The following is a 19,029-nucleotide window of genomic DNA, read 5'->3' on the forward strand; positions in this document are numbered from 1 at the left end:
GTGTAGTGATGCTTTTGGGAGCATGCAGGGACATGGCGGGCACAGGGTACTAGGGCTGCTAGATGCCGCCAAAAGGTTTGAGGGTGGGGAGTGGAGAGTGCAGCAGCAGAAAAGGAGAGAAATAGAGAAGAGTAAAAAAGATTAGTGGGTACATAGATGGAATACAAGGATGTGTAGTGCTGGAGTGACACTAAGCACCAGAGAAGAAGATAGTTGGGTGAAAGGATGAAGAACAGCGATTGGCAAAGGTTGAGGCCAGGAGTGTTATGGGAACATAGGATTATAGGAAGAGTGCCCACCTGCACACTTCCACAATGCTGTGTTGGTAGGATGGATCCAGATGGTACAGGATGTGAAGCTGTCACCAAAGTAAAGCACGTTCTGTTGGGCAGCTTGTTCAGCAACCGTGTAGTCCAGTTGTCTCATGAACACAGTTTGTTGGTGGCCATATATGTGGAGAGGCATCTTGTTCATTGTCATGCCCACATAGAAAGTAGCACAAAGGTTGCAGGTTAGTATGTACATCAGATGACTCCTTTCACAGATCCTTTCTCAGAAACTTCCTCCCACCACTAAATGAAATAAATAATCTAAACAGGCCAAACACACGGTCATGAACCTTTCCTCCAAAAGCCTTATTTCCACACAAGTATCAGTCCTTTCCAAAGGTCTTACCTTTTTCCCCACTCCCAAACTCAATCATGCTGGATTAATTAAAAACCTTCTGTCTTTCTCCTGGACCATACAGTGGAAACATGTTTTTGCCACCAACCCTACCCATCAGGCTCAATCCAAACCCAATGGTGAAACCCTCATGACTCAGTTCACTGCTCCATCCAATTATGATCCTCCCCACTGCCCCCAAATCACTCCTGTTAACATTACAGAATTTCTGAACCTCACACCCTGCCTCACCGTTCCCCAAATCCCACAACATGCAATCTAACCTTACATCTGCACAAAGAACTGCAATCCAGCACCTAAAATCTGATCCTGACCTTATAATCCCACCTCCTGACAAAGGCTCCACCACTGTGATTTGAACCACAGGGATTATCTGACAGAAGGACTCTGGCAGCTGTCAGATTCGTCCACTTACAAACCCTCCCACAATGACTCCATTCCAGAAATCCAACTGGACCTCTAGTTGCTCCTCAATTACCTAGATACACCCCAGAACCTTTTGCCTGAGTCTCTCTCTCTCTCTCTCTCTCTCTCTCTTCCTCCCCCCCCCCCTCCCCACCACTTTCTACAGGTTTCCTGAAGTTCATAAACCCAACCAACCAGGAAACCCCTTTGAGAGTGGTTACTGTGCATCCACTGAGAGACTCTACTCTCGTGGAGTAACACCTTCAGCCTATTATCTGTAACCTGTACTCCTATATAAAAGACACCAACCAATTCCCACACCAGCTCTCAATAGTTGCTGTATCTTTACCAAACAGTACTGTGTCATCACTAATGATGCCACCTCCATCTACAGTACCATCTCTACTGCACAAGGCCTTGCCACTATTGAACACTACCTTTCCTAATGTTCAACTGACGACAAACTTGAAGCCTCCTTCCTGGTCAGCATGACCAACTACATCCTCACCTGCAAGTACTTCACCTTTCAAGTCTTCATCTATAAATGAATCGCCGGCCGTGGTGGTCTCGCGGTTCTAGGCGCGCAGTCCGGAATCGTGCGACTGCTACGGTCGCAGGTTCGAATCCTGCCTCGGGCATGGATGTGTGTGATGTCCTTAGGTTAGTTAGGTTTAAGTAGTTCTAAGTTCTAGGGGACTGATGACCACAGCAGTTAAGTCCCATAGTGCTCAGAGCCATTTGAACCATTTTTTATAAATGAATCTGTGGTACAGTAATGGCCACCTAAATGGCACCATCCTATTCTAACCTATTCACGAGCCATCTTGAAGAATCCTTCCTAAGCACCCAAAATTGCAAATCCCTCACTTGGTTCAGATACATTGATATTTTCATGATCTGGATGTACAGTTCCTCCAGGACCTCAACACTTTCTCCCCCATTGGCTTCACCTGTTCCTCCTCAACCAAACAAGCTACATTCCTCGATGAGGGCTACATCAGTATCTCCATGCATATCAAACCTAGCAATTACCAGTAATACGTCCAGTTCATCAGCTGCCAACTGTTCCACACAAAGAAGTCCCTCACATACAGCCTAGCCACCCATGGCCATTGCATCCGTAGTGATGAGCAGTCCCTCTAGATATATACCAAGGATCTCACTGAGGCCTTTGCAGACTGAAATTACCCTCCCTACCTGAGTACAGAAACAGTTCTCCCATGCCTTGTCTCTCCAGTAACCTACCACCTCACACATTCCCACCATCTGGCTACAAAGTAGCACTCCCCTCATGACTTATTACCATTCAGGACTAAAGCAACTGAACCACATTCTCCACCAGGGTTTTGACTACCTCTTGTCGTGCCCTGAAATGTGGAGTATCCTATTCAACTATCTTTCCCATCCCTCCCATGGCGGTATTCTGCCACCCACTGAACCTCCACACCTGCTCCAGGTCCCTCGCCTCATGGCTCAAATCTCTGCAATAGACCCAGACTCCCAAAACCACCTACTTCAGTCCAGTCACAGGCATCACCTAACCCATCAAAGACAGGGCTACATGTGAAAACTGTCATGTGATCTACAAACTAAGCTATAACCATTGTGCTGCTTTCTATGTGGCCATGACAACCATCAGCTGCCTGTTCATATGAATGGCCACCAACAAACTGTGGCCAACAGACAGCTGAACCACCTAGTTGCTGAATATGTTGCCTAACACACTAAGCTGCACTCCAATGACTGCTTCACAGCCTGCACCATCTGGATCCTTCCTATCAAAACCAGCTTTCAAGAATTGCACAGGTGGGAATTCTTCCTGGAGCATATACCATGTTCCTGTACCTTAACATTTGCTAGTCCCTGTCCTTCACTCACTTATCTCTTTCCCTGCTGCCACTCCAGCAGTACACAGTCCCCTGTTCCAGCAATGCACCCACTAGCCTTTTTTCCCTCCTCTACTTCTCTCTCCCCCCCCCCCCCCCCAAACCTTCTGACCGCACCTAGCAGCCCTACTACCCTATCCCCACTAGATCCCCACATGCTCCCACGAGCATCAATACACTCTCTTGCCACCCCTACCCTGCTGTCCCTCCCACTCTGCACCCCAGCCTCCTCATTACACCCACCACCCACAGATTGTTCCTTCCATTAGGCACAGTTGCCCACAGTCTGGCCTCAGTGGCCAGAGATAGTGGTCATATGTGTACAAGTTGTGCTTGCACGAATGTGTGTGTTTTCTATGTTAGAAGAGGGTGTTTTGGCCAAAATCTCAAATGTATATCAGTCTTTTTGTTGCATCTCCTGTATATCATGAGAAGCAGTCTATTCTTTTCATAACACTGGTGAATAATTCATTGCAGTAGCTTGGAAAATGCCATTGTTGTGACAGAGATATTTTTCACTTCATATTACAGGAACTAACAAATACTTAGTTGCTACAAATGGCGAACTTAGATGCAGTGCTGAGTTGAACAACTCCATTACACATGGTGATAGTAAGTTATGAGAGCATATGTTATATGGGATTCCTGGTGTTTGGTGAAGGATTTCTGTATTCTCCATTTTTTTTTATTTGTGCATGTTTCAGTCAGTAAGAAGTAAACTGTTGATGTTCTGAAAATAATAGCAGAAATCTCTTGCCAACAATTTAAAAATATTAGTAAGGATAATTAAAACTGTCAAATACACTTCTCTCAATTTCATACAGAACATCTGGATCTGAGGATGAAGCATATTACCACAAGTTCATTACTTACACATAATTTTCTTGCAAGCATTGAAACCACAGGTGCAACCAATACATGCTTCCTATTCCAATAGGAGATAAAAACACACAATGCCACAGACATACTGCTAAAAGGATATCACAATAAAACAAAAATGTGTGCATGTAAAATGAAGGATCATTACACATTGAAGGATACATGCAACACTACTCACAGCTACATGTCCAGTAATTCCAATGGCATATTGTGTTGATTTTACATTCAAATAACTGTTTTTTTTAGTTGAAAATTCATTGCTTTTATTTTACGAGCAATGTTTGTAATTATATGAAACCTCTACTTTCATGATGATTTGTCATAAAGTTTTAGATCATTTCATAGTATAGATGAAATAAAAATACCTTTGAAATACATAAAAACATGTAATGGGGAGTAACAACCGACTTACTTTCAAATCAGTAATGTCATCTACCTCAGACACATACATGTTATTAATTGAGACTTGAAATTTATATCTTCATTAGAAACTGCAGATAATAAAAGAGTAAAACCCTTAGCTCATTAACTAAAACTATAACTACATAGGTGATGCTGAAGAAGCGCTAATTAGTGCAAAGATTGTAAAGAAATACACTAAAACATATTAGCACATTAGCAATGAGACAACTGTAAGCCCTGTAGTTGGAGCATGAGAATAAACTGCTGAGACAGGAGTACAGGATGGGGTGTCAAATAACCCAAAGAATTTGTTCCAGTTCCCCAAAACATACAGTACTTGTATATATCAGACAATGGAAACTCCAGGTAGGAATACCCACAATGTACGAAAAGACAGACTGATACTTACCGTAAAGAAGATATGTCAAGTTGCAGACAGGCACAATTAAAAGACACTCACATAAAGATTTCAGCTGCAGCCTTTGTCAGTAAAAGTGACACACACACACACACACACACACACACACACACACAAGCAAGTAGATTGCCAACTACAGCATTCTGGCACAAGATGCTGGAGTTGGCAGTCTTGTGAGCTTGAGGTGTACTTCCTTTGTGTGTGTGTGTGAATGGTGTGTGTGCATGAGAGAGAGAGAGACAGAGAGAGAGAGAAAGAGAGAGAGAGAGAGTATTTTTTTTCACTGAAGGCTGTAGCTGAAAACTTTATGCAAGTGTCTTTTAATTGTGCCTATCTGCAGCCTGACATTTCTTCTTTATGGTAATTAGCAATCTGTTTTTTCCTACATTGTTGATAGTACTTATAAATATTAGCATTCAAAAGACAGAAAAGCACAAAATATTATGTTAAGTTTGCACACACACACAGTAATCAGATGCTAAGTACGGTAAGTCTAATTTAGTTTGTAAGGTACAGTAAGTGCATCAGCCAGGTTGTCAAGCAATCAGAAATATGAACATTGACATACATCTTTGCATCCAGTTAATTTGGCCATTCCATTACACAGCACAGCACTAAGTCCAAACCCCAAGAAGAGTGCATACCAATGGCTATACACTATTACAATATGACAGCCAAATATGAAATATTAAAGTTAAGCAGATAATAAAATGGACTTGTCACTTTAAGTAGAATTTGCAGTGTCAGCAGCTTGATAATCGGCAGCTGCTGTCATTGAAATTTCAACAGACACTAGTAGTATCCACCTGATCGTCAGTCTATTTAGTCCTTCAAATAGTTTACAAATATTGTACATACCATTCAAGATACCTACAGAATACAGCTGGCAGTTTGTACGGGTTGGCATAGACAAATTACAGATAAACTGACAGATCATGATTCCCCGACTAGAAGATAAGTAGGGTATTGGATGGGTATTATAAAAAGGAGGAGCTCAATTGACAAATGTACACAGATTGTGAGTTCCAGTAAAGTGCAGGTTTGCTGACTAGGAATGTGGGAGGGAAGGGTGGCACTCGCACAGGCTGAACATGTGTGCATATGTGTCAAAGCCGGTGGAGATTAGTGCATGCTGAATATGATGTGGGGATGCAAAATGGGATGGGGTTGACAGGATAGAGGTGAAGGAAACTGTTGGGTGAAGGGTTTGGGGACAACGGGTTACTGGAGATTGAGGCCACGTCGGTTATGGGAGAAGAAGGTGTATTGCAAGGATAGTTCCCATCTACACAGTTCAGAGAAGCTGGTGATGGATGGAAGGATCCAGATGCCATGGGTTGTGAAGCAGCTATGCAGTTGAGCAGATTATGCTCATCTGTATATTGTGTCACTGGTTTGTCAACTTCGTTGTTGGTAACAGTTCGGTGGTGGTCATTCATCCTGATCGACAGCTGGTTGGTAGCCATACAAACATAAAAAGAAAAGATGTGTAAAGTCTGAGGCAGAGTTAGTATATGGCATGGCTGCTTTCACAGGTGGCCAAGTCTCTTGCTGCAGAAATCATATCACTGTGGGAAACCCAGGTGCAAGACTTGCCCTATTTACCCCACTCAACAATTCCTACTGCAGACCTTTCACAGGCTTATCCTACCCCATCAGAGGCTGGGTCACTTGTGGAAGCAACCATGTCTTATACCAATCCCACTGAAAACACTGCACAGCTCTCTAGCTGGTACAATTACCAATCAGCTGTCCACCGAGATGAATGGCCATCGCCAAACTGTCGCCAAGAACAACTGAGCATAGCATGCTTAAACTCAATGGCTGCTTCACACCTCAGGCTCTCTGGGTCCTTCCCTCCACCATCAGTTTCTTAGAACTAAGCAGATGGCAGTTATCCTTGCAGTACACCCTCCACTCTTGCTGCCATCCTGGCTTCAGTCTCCAGCAAACCATTGTCCCCACACTCTCCATCCAACAGTTTCTCCCTCCTCCATCCTATGACACCCTCCCAATTCACATGCCCTTGTCACCTTCTGTGTGTGTGTGTGTGTGTGTGTGTGCCACTCCCCACTGGCTCTAAGGCCTGTGCAAATATGCCCATCCCGTGTGCCTGTCACCACTCCCCCAGCAAATCAGCTACCACCCTCTGACCCACTAGCCACCTGCCCCAATCTCCTTGCCCCAATTATCAACCCTCTAACCACCATCCAACGCAAACACCCAATCAAGCCTCTTCTTCTTCTGTAGCGGTCAATCCAAGGATTGGTTTGCAACAGCTATAATGGCAGCTTGTCTCCATTTGGTGCGTCTTTGAGCTTTTCTCAGCTTTTCTCTTCATTTCTTTATATGTGTTACATCCCACATCTTTCACGATTTGATCCATGTACCTCAGCCGTGGTCTTCCTCTTGGTCTTTTTCCCTCGACATATCCCTCTATGATTGTGTTCAGGAGTCCTTTATGTCTTAATAGATGGCCTGTAAATTGCACTCTTCTTTTAACAATGAAACTCCAGAAGCTTCTCTTCTCACCTGCTCTTTCCAGAACCACTTCCTTTGTGATACATTTTATTTTGAGCATGTGTCTATAGCACCACATTTCAAAAGAATTTAGCTTCTGGTCTTCCTCTGTCCCAAGAGTCCATCTTGCACACCCATAGCATCCCACACTCCACACATATGATTTCAAAAATCTTTTCCTGATTTCAAGACTGATGCTCTTAGATGTTAAGATGTTTTTCTTCTTGTTAACAGCAGCCTTTGCTTGAGCAATTCTACTTCTCACTTCTGCCTTGCTCCTTCCATCCCTGCTAATATAACTGCCCAGATAAGTAAATTTATCAACTTGTTCAAGCAGTTCATTGCCTACATGAACTTGGACTTTCACTTGATCTTTTTTGTCACATGCCATTACTTTTGTTTTTGCTTTATTAATTCTCATATTATATTCTTCCGCCATAACTTTATCCATTCTATTCAGTAGGACTAAAGATCTTCACTTTCAGCTAGGACAGCTATATCATCGACATATCTTATCATATCTATTCAATGGCCATGAATTACTACACCTGTCTGTAAATTTTCCCTTACTTTTTTCAGCGCTTCTTCAATGTATAGGTTAAAGATAACAGGGGATAGTGCTCAACCTTGTCGGACAACTTCCCGTATCTGCACCTCTTCTTGTTTTGTCTGTCCACAGATAACAACTGCTGTCTCGTTTTTGTACAGGTTCCATATCATTTTTCTATCTTTATAGTCTATACCTACTTTTTTGAGTACCTCAAACATCTTATCCCATTTAACATTATCAAAGGCTTTCTCTACATCTACAAAAGCTATGTATGTTGTCTAGTCGTTTCTCTATTATTAGTTTTAGAGCAAATATTGCTTCTCTGGTTCCTCTATCTTACTGGAATCCAAACTGGTCTTCAGAGAGTGAAGCTTCGACTTTTTGTTCTATGCGTTTTAGGATAATTGAGGTTACTATTTTAGAGGCATGATTAACTAGGCTGAGCGTCCTATAATTCTCACATATTGTAGCATTTGCTTTCTTTGGAATGGGGATCATAATGTTTTTCTCAAAGTCTGTAGGAATTTTACCCTGCGTGTACATGTTGAAAACAAGGTTATACAACTCCTGATTCAGTTTTACCCCTCCAGTTCAGCTGGGACATTGTCTATACCAGGCGATTTGTTGTTTTTTCAATTTTTTCAGAGCTAGTTCAAACTCTTCCTTTAATATAGGCTCACCTATGTTGTGTGCATCTACTTCTGTTTCTTCTTCCATGATGTTTTCAGACAGTTCTGGTCCACTGTACAGTTTTCCTAAATATTGTTTCCATCTTCTTTCAACTTCATCATCGTCATCCAACATATTGCCATTTTCATCCACCACAGCCCTACACTTGTTTCTTCTGTCTCCAAAGAAATGTCTCACACATTTATAGGCCTTGTCAATATTTCCCTTTCTCATGTTGTTCTCAACTGAAATACAGAGATCATCAAGGTATTTTTATCTTGCTTGTTTTGCCTCTCTGTTGATTCTGTTTTCCAGACTCTTGTATTTCTCTTGGTCTTCCCTCTTCACAGATTTTTTTAATTTTCTTCTTTCTTCCATCAGATTTAGTAGGTCATTGGTGATCCATTCCTTCCTTTTCTCTGTCCTTTCTTTTCCTATTACTTCTTCTGCTGCTTCGAAAATACCAGTTTTTATTTTTTCCCAGCTGTTTTGGATGTCATTGCAGCCCTCTGTATTTGTTTTCTTGTCTGTTTCTAGTTGATAGTGCTTCAGTGTATTTTCATTTTTCAGGTTTGTCAAATCCCATTTACATGTACTTCTTTTTTTAATGTTCTTGAATTTTAGTTCAGTCGTGATCATAACAAGTATGTGGTCACTTTCCACATCACAGCCTGGATATGATCTGCTGTCCTTAACTTTGTTTTTAAATCTTTGCTTCACTAATATGAAGTCAATTTGATATCTGTTAATGTCACCAGGCATTTTCCAAGTACATCTTCTTCTTGGATGATGATTAAATAAGGTATTTGTAATGCAAAGTTTATTTCTTTGGCAGAATTCTACCAGTTTATCCCCTCTTTCATTTCTTAATCCTAATCCAAAATTCCCTGCCACACCCTCTTCTTTATCTTCCCCAATAATGGCATTCATATCTCCCATGATGACTAGGTTTTCAGCTCCTTTAATTCTGCCAATTACTTCTTCAAGGTGGTCATACATCATGTAGATTTCATCCTCCTCGTGCCCCGTAGCTGGCGTGTGTACTTGGATTATGATTGTGTCTCTTGGTTTAGTTTCCAATCTGACATAAATTATCCTCTCACTATGTTGAACAAATCCTTTTACTCTTAATCCCATCTCTTTATTGAGGATAATTCCCACTCCTGCAATCCTGGGATTGTCTTGTGCTGTTCCACTGTGCATGATTCTGTAATCCCCTGACCAAAAGTCACCAGCATTTGGCCATCTCATTTCTGAGACTCCCAGTACATCAAATCCATTTGTTTCATTTCCATTTTCAAGTTTTCCAGTTTACCACATTTAAGAAGTGAGTTGACGTTCCATGTTGCTATCCTTCTTACATTAATGCTTTTCGATTTCAGTATCTCTTTAGTTGTCCCCACCCGGAGATCCGAATGGGGGACTATTTTACCTTCGGAGAATTTAACCAAAGAGCTTTTCATCATAAGCTATTGATACTTGGGATACCTGCCGGGTCTTTAATGGAGTGGTTTCCCGTTCCATTCTCCATTCTACGCCGTTGGCCACCTTGTGGCTCCTCCACCTTTAGGAGCAGTTTCCCATTCCAAGGGCAAGAGAGTGCCCTTCCTTCTAGCTGCTCATCCACCCTCCTAGAAGGCCGTTGGCACTTGATAGAAGGTAATCTCCTTATCCCGGGAGATATTCAGCTCAGTAGAAGTATAGGTTGGAAATGAAAGACCCCTAGCCCTCGAAATCTAATAGCGTCAGGGTCGGAAAAGAACAAGAGTTGGCTGAGGGTGGCCAAATAGGAAAGATAAAAGTGAGGAGCCTGGCATAAGTAAGTGGAAGCAATGCCAGGACTCAGCTCGGGACCCCGTGGTCACCAGCCACATACTCACTAGGTGTGAGTCCTACCCCCAATCAAGCCTATCTACCAAAACACAGCACTGGTACTGTACACCCAGCCAGCACCATGTAGTGGTAAAGGAGAGGAAGGGAGGGATGGGGACCAGGAGGGGGTGGGGGGTGGGTAGGTGTGTGTGAGATAGATAGATAGATAGATAGAGAGAGAGAGAGAGAGAGAGAGAGAGGAGAACTGTGTAATTTAGTTCAAAAAAGGATTACCCTTAGGGGGTAATTAAACTGATTAGTGACAGTCCTGATGACATTTAATGCATAGAGGTGGAGGTGACATATAAAGCAAATTCTACATTGTCTGGAGCAATCTTAACCAAAATTGATAAACAGACGACATATTACAGAGGGAAAAAATAAGACGAGACAGAGCAAGTAATCTCAGCCATCAGACTCACTTGGAGGCTCACTCCTGCCTTGATATATACTAGCAGCTATCAAGCTCAGTACAAGGTGCAATGGGACAAGAGCCAATGACTGACATCTGACATAATGAGCCTGTGACCTACCACTGTGCTTGTGGAGCTCAAAGACTTACTGACACTTGACTGTCATTTGTCACAGTCCTGTGAAAACAAATGAGAATCTTCTACGAATGTTAGTGCAAGAATGTACATCATCCTTCTGAATGGATCTGGAATAAGCCATAATAATTCCAGCAGGGATCATTTCAAGCTAACAGCTGTTCAATTGTATTAGGAATTTGTGTCAGTTTTTTTTTTTTTTTTTTTTTTTTTTTTTTACCAGCCATTGCAAATAAGAGTGTCTAATTTGTGGTTTCCACCTCTTACAGTTCATTAACAGTGGCGTGCTAAAATTATAAAAACTGATGCTTTTCTTTCATCATCATCTTATTTGGGTTAAGTAATCTCCATTCCACACAAAGCTAGAAGAGTCACTTAAGGACAGAAGTTCGGGAGCATCACAAGATGCCACATTACAATAAAGTTAAAGTGACAAGTATAACATAAAGTAAATATTGCTGAAAGATTCAGATAAAGTACTCCTTTGTTGTCATACAAAATTCAATAATGTTTCTTATTTTCTGTCTTCCAATTTTCAGCTTGAGATCATTATCACAAGAATCATCATAATATTTACCTCTTCACTTTCTTCCTTGCTTTCTAGTTCTGAAAAAAATTACTTCATTATGTTAAGAAGATAAAAGAAAGTAGTAAGATCAGTATCTGACATAAAAATGTTTATTAACACTATTTTCAACTTCCAATAGCAGCTGAAGGGGATTCATGTGGTTCTGTGACTTATGTTCAGTGCCAAAGAGTCACATCTTAATGAATATTCATTGAAATCAAAATCATGAACTAACTCGCATTGTGAAGGGACAGATCAAGATAAGATGGATAGTTTTTATGAGGCACTCAGTGATGTAGTTGTCAGAGTAAAGGACAAGGACAGTGCTCTGCTCATGGGTGATTTTAACGCCAGGATTGGAAATCGAACAGAAGGGTATGAAAAGGTTATGGGTAAATTTGGAGAGGATATGGAGGCCAACAGGAATGGGAAACAACTCTTGGATTTCTGTGCCAGTATGGGCTTAGTAATCACAAACTCCTTTTTTAAACATAAGAACATTCACCGGTATACTTGGGAAGGCAGGGGAACCAGATCTGTCATTGACTATATAATAACAGATCAGGAATTCAGGAAGGCTGTGAGGGACACACATGTATTCAGGGGATTCTTTGATGACACTCATCATTATTTAATCTGCAGTGAAATTGGGATTGTGAGGCCGAAAGTGCAGGAGGTCAGGTCCATATGTAGGAGGATAAGAGTGGAGAAACTTCAGGATAAGGAAATCAGGCACAAGTACATAACAGCGATCTCAGAAAGGTACCAGTTAGTTGAATGTAGTCAATTACAGTCACTGGAAAAGGAATGGACAAGGTACAGGGACACAGTACTAGAAGTGGCTAAAGAATGTCTTGGAACAGTAGTGTGTAAAAGTAGGATGAAGCAAACAGCTTGGTGGAATGATACAGTCAAGGCAGCCTGTAAAAGGAAAAAGAAGGCGTATCAAAAATGGCTACATACCAGAACCCAGGTAGACAGGGAAAGTTATGTTGAAGAAAGAAACAAAGCCAAACAGATAATTGCAGCATCCAAGAAGAAATCGTGGGAAGACTTTGGAAACAGGTTGGAGACTATGGGGCAAGCTGCTGGAAAACCATTCTGGAGTGTAATTAGCAGTCTTCGAAAGGGAGGTAAGAAGGAAATGACAAGTATTTTGGACAGGTCAGGAAAACCGCTGGTGAACCCTGTGGATGCCTTGGGCAGATGGAGGGAATATTTTTAAGAGTTGCTCAATGCAGGTGAAAATACGATCAGTAATGTTTCAGATTTCGAGGTAGAATGGGATAGGAATGATGATGGAAATAGGATCACATTTGAGGAAGTGGAAAAAATGGTCAACAGATTGCAGTGCAATAAAGCGGCTGGGGTGGATGAAATTAAGTTGGAACTCATCAAATACAGTGGAATGTCAGGTCTTAAATGGCTACATAGGATAATTGAAATGGCCTGGGAGTCGGGACAGGTTCCATCAGACTGGACAAAAGCAGTTATCACACCAATCTTTAAACATGGAAACAGAAAAGATTGTAACAACTACAGAGGTATCTCTTTAATCAGCGTTCTGGGTAAAATCTTCTCAGGTATTGTTGAAAGGAAAGTGCGAGTATTAGTTGAGGACCAATTGGATGAAAATCAGTGTGGGTTTAGGCCTCTTAGAGGTTGTCAGGACCAGATCTTTAGCTTACGGCAAATAATGGAGAAGTGTTATGAGTGGAACAGGGAATTGTATCTATGCTTTATAGATCTAGAAAAGGCATATGACCGGGTTCCTAGGAGGAAGTTATTGTCTGTTCTACAAGATTATGGAATAGGAGGCAAACTTTTGCAAGTAATTAAAGGTCTTTACATGGATACTCAGGCAGCAGTTAGAGTTGATGGTAAATTGAGTACATGGTTCAGAGTAGTTTCAGGGGTAAGACAAGGCTGCAACCTGTCTCCACTGTTGTTCATATTATTTATGGATCATATGCTGAAAACAACAGACTGGCTGGGTGAGATTAAGATATGTGAACACAAAATAAGCAGTCTTGCATATGCGGATGACTTAGTTGTGATGGCAGATTCGATTGAAAGCTTGCAAAGTAATATTTCAGAGCTAGATCAGAAATGTAAGGACTATGGTATGAAGATTAGCTTCTCCAAAACGAAAGTAATGTCAGTGGGAAAGAAATATAAACGGATTGAGTGCCAAATAGGAGGAACAAAGATAGAACAGGTGGACGGTTTCAAGTACTTAGGATGCATATTCTCACAGGATGGCAACATAGTGAAAGAACTGGAAGCGAGGTGTAGCAAAGCTAATGCAGTGAGCGCTCAGCTACGATCTACTCTCTTCTGCAAGAAGGAAGTCAGTACCAAGACTAAGTTATCTGTGCACCGTTCAATCTTTCGACCAACTTTGTTGTATGGGAGCGAAAGCTGGGTAGATTCAGGTTACCTTATCAACAAGGTTGAGGTTACGGATATGAAAGTAGCTAGGATGATTGCAGGTACTAGTAGATGGGAACAATGGCAGGAGGGTGTCCACAAAGAGGAAATCAAAGAAAAACTGGGAATGAACTCTATAGATGTAGCAGTCATGGCGAACAGGCTTAGATGGTGGGGTCATGTTACACGCATGGGAGAAGCAAGGTTACCCAAGAGACTCATGGATTCAGCAGTAGAGGGTAGGAGGAGTCTGGGCAGACCGAGGAGAAGGTACCTGGATTCGGTTAAGAAGGATTTTGAAGTAATAGGTTTAACATCAGAAGAGGCACCAATGTTAGCACTGAATAGGGGATCATGGAGGAACTGTATAAGGGGGGCTATGCTCCAGACTGAACGCTGAAAGGCATAATCAGTCTTAAATGATGATATGATGATGAACTCCATAAATTAAGTATGACTGTAGCGGACAAAACTTTTTTTTCCTCCTAGAACACGCTCAATGAATGAAAACTATGGCTAATTTCTGATACTATGATAATACAATGTTTGTAAACAAGTTTAAAAAATGAATATGTTATTATGATGAAATAATGAATTCATTAAATGTCTGCTTGTCACACCTGCAGTTTTCATTGCAGTCCATTCATTACCATACTTCACCACTTTCCCTTCCACTACGGGTATATCGTGTCACCTCGCTCATGAGGGCTTGTGCTCCAGCCAAAGTTACTTGCTACTCCACTCCCAACCAGGTGCCAATATTGGATGAATGTTCTGAGAACTTCTACTTCGAGACTAGACCACCTACTGCAGTTCTAGCAATGAGGTTGAGGTAAGGGAGGGTAGAGGATGACATGTTGCATACCTTGGGACATGTAAAGAAATTCCAATCAAACTTAATACACATAAACTTGTTATCTAGAAAAAAAAGTATTTTGAGGATACGTCTAGCAACCCTATCTACGAGGAATGGGGTGAACACTCATAATTTCATAACTCTGGAACAAATGATCTCTTACTTTGAGGATCGTAATTGGTAAGTAAAGAGGGGAGAGATTTGGGGACAGAGGTGTGAAGGGAGGAGTGATTCCTGTTAGTTTCATAGTGAATGACTAAACAGTTCTGGTATTTATGATAAACAGCTCTGGGTACACTTGCTACTAGCCAGTATCCATTGTATGTTCTAGCATTCTTCAAATTGATTTATCTATCTGTTTAGTGGGGAAGAATGCAAGTTTGGTTTGAGATTATTTTCGTTAGGGAGAGGGAGTGAGTGTAACAACCTTCCCCTACCCCTTGCTGGGTACACCCTTGATTTTGGATATGCCACTGTAGCATCAATGAGTATGACTTAACTACCTGGAAAAAAATAAAATTGCTGCAGATACAGGACATCCCTAGTTACAAGGGTAGGAAGAGGATGGAAGAGGGTGACTTGTAATCATAGCTCTAGCATTCATGGAAAATTTTTAATGATGCTTAGTACACATAATATCAATGTGGTGCAAGACACGTCTATCACCACTAGGAGTGGGGGTGGGTGTGAGAAGGAAGTGGTTTGTAAAAAAAAAAATATAAAAGAACTGATAAGTAACTAACTGAGCAATGACTGGTAATCAGCAAGTTACATAATAACACTCAAGTAGATGTTATTTGACTTTCAGTGTTATTTATTTTTAAATTCATGCTTACAGTATCATATAATGAATATTTATTTTCACTCTGAATTTGTCTGCCCAGTACATTAATCACTGCTTTTTCAATAAATATATATACTGGCATAGAATAGCACAGACTACTGTTGTTCTCAAGATGATCATTCTACAGTTACAGAATTCATTCTTGCCCAATCAGTTGCTTACTACCGAGTGAGGGGGCGCAGTGGTTAGTACACAGGACTTCCATTCGGGAGGACAATGGTTCAAACCCACATCCGGCCATCCTGATTTATGTTTCCTGTGATTTCCCTAAATCATTTTAGGCAAATTCTAGAATGGTTCCTTTGAAAGGGCACTGCCGACTTTCTTTTCCATCCTTCCCTTATTGATGGGACCAATGACCTCGCTGTTTGGTCACCTTCCCCAAATCAACCAGTCAGTTGATCAGTTGCTTACTGTGATATTTCACATCTCCTTCTATTATGTTTAATTGATGATCCATATCATTCAAGAGTATAAGGCTGTGAAATTCTGATTTTTACTCTTGTTACTCTGTTATTTGAGGATTTATCCTCAAAATTAGCTTTTTAACTGTCTTTTTTATGCACAATGCTCTGAAATTGCTGCTCTAAACTTACCTACATTCTTTGGGTTTGAGCTCTGTGCAGCTACCTCATTCAACAAATCCATGAATCATTCATAAACCATCACAAACAACATTACAACAGACATTAGCGAGTACACTTAATAAATGAAATTAAGAAGCACTTTTTTCAAACTACTGTAACTAAATCTGCTACTTACATTTGTGAGCATCTAGTTAAAAATTTCATGCTACCAATCAGTTAGTGTAAGAAAATTTGGACAGACATGCATGCGTCTGAGGTACTAGACAAGTAAGTTGGTTTGAACCCACCACAAAATACACATACTACCACAGCGCCACCACAGTGAAGCAGGCTGGAGGGAGGGAGCAGACTTACTTGAGGCTGCTGCTTGTTGCACTAGGTGTGCTCTCACGACTCCCTCTCCCCCCCTGCTCCCTGTAATTGCGGTAGTAGTTTTGTATGCAAACAGCAGCTTCCTGACTTTTCTTAAAACGCTTGTGCTCGCAATATGATCGAAACCCATTCTGTATCACCATTGCTGCATGAGTCATCTGCTTGAAGTATGCATACTGCAAAAAATAAGGTAACAAATTACTAAATGATAAAAATTAAGCTCAAAATCTGCATAATTAATTTAGTCAAAAGTGGCAACAGGCATATTCGTTAACACATTCAGTTTCGTAAGTTTTCTGCTAGTTCACAATGCACAATCAATTCACAATTATGAGAGTTCCATATTGTGGCTATCTAGTAATACTTCCTCAATAAATGAAAACTCTATGAACAACTCAGTGATGTCCAGCTGCATAAAAAGCTAAAATGGAATCTACACAACCCAGAAGCTTAGTTTGAAACTTTTTGTTTTGGGATATGTACACCAAATAAATTTATAAGAGATGGTACTGATCCCCTTGGTACACTACACAGGACAGAACACTGTTGCAGAAGCAATAAAAAATGTCAAATTTAAAAGAACACATGGCACTTCTGTATGTTGTTTCTATGGAAAATCTGTGGTTCTTAAGAAGAGTATTAATTTCATCCTTGTTCTCTGCATTTGTTACCTGGACTCCAGTTGCTTTAAGATCTATTGAATTTTTGATGTCCTTTGTTATGCTACTACAATTTCTCACCACAATTTGTTGTAAAACCCAGTTTCCTTGCATTGGTAAGATGTGAAAGAAATAAGAGATTCTTTTCTTCTACATTGAGCTTGTGACTGGGTCAATCTCTTGATAGACAATTTCATTAGTGAGGATTTTCCAGACTCCTTTGACCTGATATTCTTTATTTATGCAAGTTCTCATGGTTATTCTTTCAGTTTTGAGAAGATGATAAGTTCTTCTTTCTTGGAACAGAGTTTCACAAGCATAAGTGACTCCTGGGAGAGTTGTGGTTATGTAGTGTAGGAGCTTAGTACCTATTGACAAGCATTTATTATTATATGTTGACAAATTTAGATTTTTTTTATTTTCCAGTTCTATTTTTCCAAGTTTCTTTCTCGTACAGGTTGTTCTTGATGATTTCTCCAAGGTATTTGAACTGAAGAACTATATTAATTTTTGATTGTTTATGGGGACTTATACATAGGAGTTCCATGTGCATGATCTCAGTTTCTTGAAGGGTACTTGTAAATCTAATTTAAAGACAATTTTTTGGAGACTGAAAATCTGGGCCTGAAGTAATTCCATGTCAAGAGCTAATAGAGTTAAACCATAAACCCAAAATCTCACAAAATTTGTTCTTATTGAGCATTTTGTTCCACTTTTGATTTTAGGTGGGTTTGCTTTTTGCCAAATCTTCATAATGTAAGCAAGAGCTACATTGAAAAGCAGTGGGGATAATCCACCACCTACCGGTAATCTAAGACTGGTTTTTCTTGTGAAAGATTTCACAATTTCCTTGAACCTTGGGATTTTTATTGGTTACAGTTAGCTGAATGATTTTTATTAATTTTGGGTGAAGACTATATAACACGAGTATTTTTAGAAGTATGTGCTGAAACATAATAGGTAGCAGATTCTCACTCACTTTAAATTAAAAGTATATTTTGAGTCTTCTTATGATAATTCCAAACTGAGAAGTATAATCCATAGGTTATGTGAAATACTGCATCTGCGAAATATGGTACATCTATTTCATCTATATGGTACATTTATTTCAAGTTTAAGTTGACCTGATACCTGGCAGTGCTACATTTTGTGACTGACACTGCCTAAATCAAATGTATTTTGTTAACTTGCTGTGTCAAAAAGAAAAATAAATGACATTATTGCAAAACATGTATAAACAGGCCCTGTGAGATCACTGACTTAAGCCAGTTTTTCGAGACATTTCAAAGTGGCCACCATGTCAATGAGTTTAGTAAAAATAAGAGATGCTCTCTTTTGGACGGAAATCTTTGAAGGTGGCATAGGAAGACTTGGTTCATTGTTTAGGGGTGGAGGTAGAACAGCTGCACAGTGGTGTGATGGTTTTTCTTTATTCCATTGTAACAGTCTCAAGATATGAATAAAAAAATCTTGGAAACTATAAAAACAGTATGTGTAGCACAAATTAATGGCATACAACTGACTGCCTGGCCAGAGGTTGTACCACCAGGAAATCAATTACCTTTTACACAGCAATGGAAGCAGATCAACTCATTGTGCCAATGATTCTGAAAATGGAGAGGAACTTTTCATCTGGAGGAGGAGCTGGGATTGACATAAAACTCTGGCCAAAAAAGTGCTCACATAGGTCTAAGTTACACGTGTATTCTGACAAACCAAAAGGAAATACATTGAGAGTGGTATGAAATTTGGGCAAAAGAAGATTGTGAATAAAGATGCAATGATGAACAATTGTTTTGGACAAATTCGATGCAGAATTTGACTGTGAGTACAGCAACCTTTATCATCTTGTGACTGAGTTGCATTATCATCTATGCCAA

General features: G+C 40.5%; 1 protein-coding gene across 1 annotated transcript in view; it reads right to left on the minus strand.

Moving 5' to 3' along the window:
• Window positions 1–19,029, minus strand: part of LOC126174755 (calmodulin-binding transcription activator 1) — a 1,816,127-nt gene that overhangs the window by 80,035 nt on the left and 1,717,063 nt on the right. The window contains exon 27 of the mRNA XM_049921082.1: window positions 16,473–16,666. Within this exon, the coding sequence (XP_049777039.1) occupies window positions 16,473–16,666 (194 nt within the window). The remainder of the gene's footprint in view (window positions 1–16,472; window positions 16,667–19,029) is intronic.

The sequence above is a fragment of the Schistocerca cancellata genome, chromosome 3, assembly GCF_023864275.1.
Source record: "Schistocerca cancellata isolate TAMUIC-IGC-003103 chromosome 3, iqSchCanc2.1, whole genome shotgun sequence".
In the NCBI taxonomy this organism is placed as follows: domain Eukaryota; kingdom Metazoa; phylum Arthropoda; class Insecta; order Orthoptera; family Acrididae; genus Schistocerca; species Schistocerca cancellata.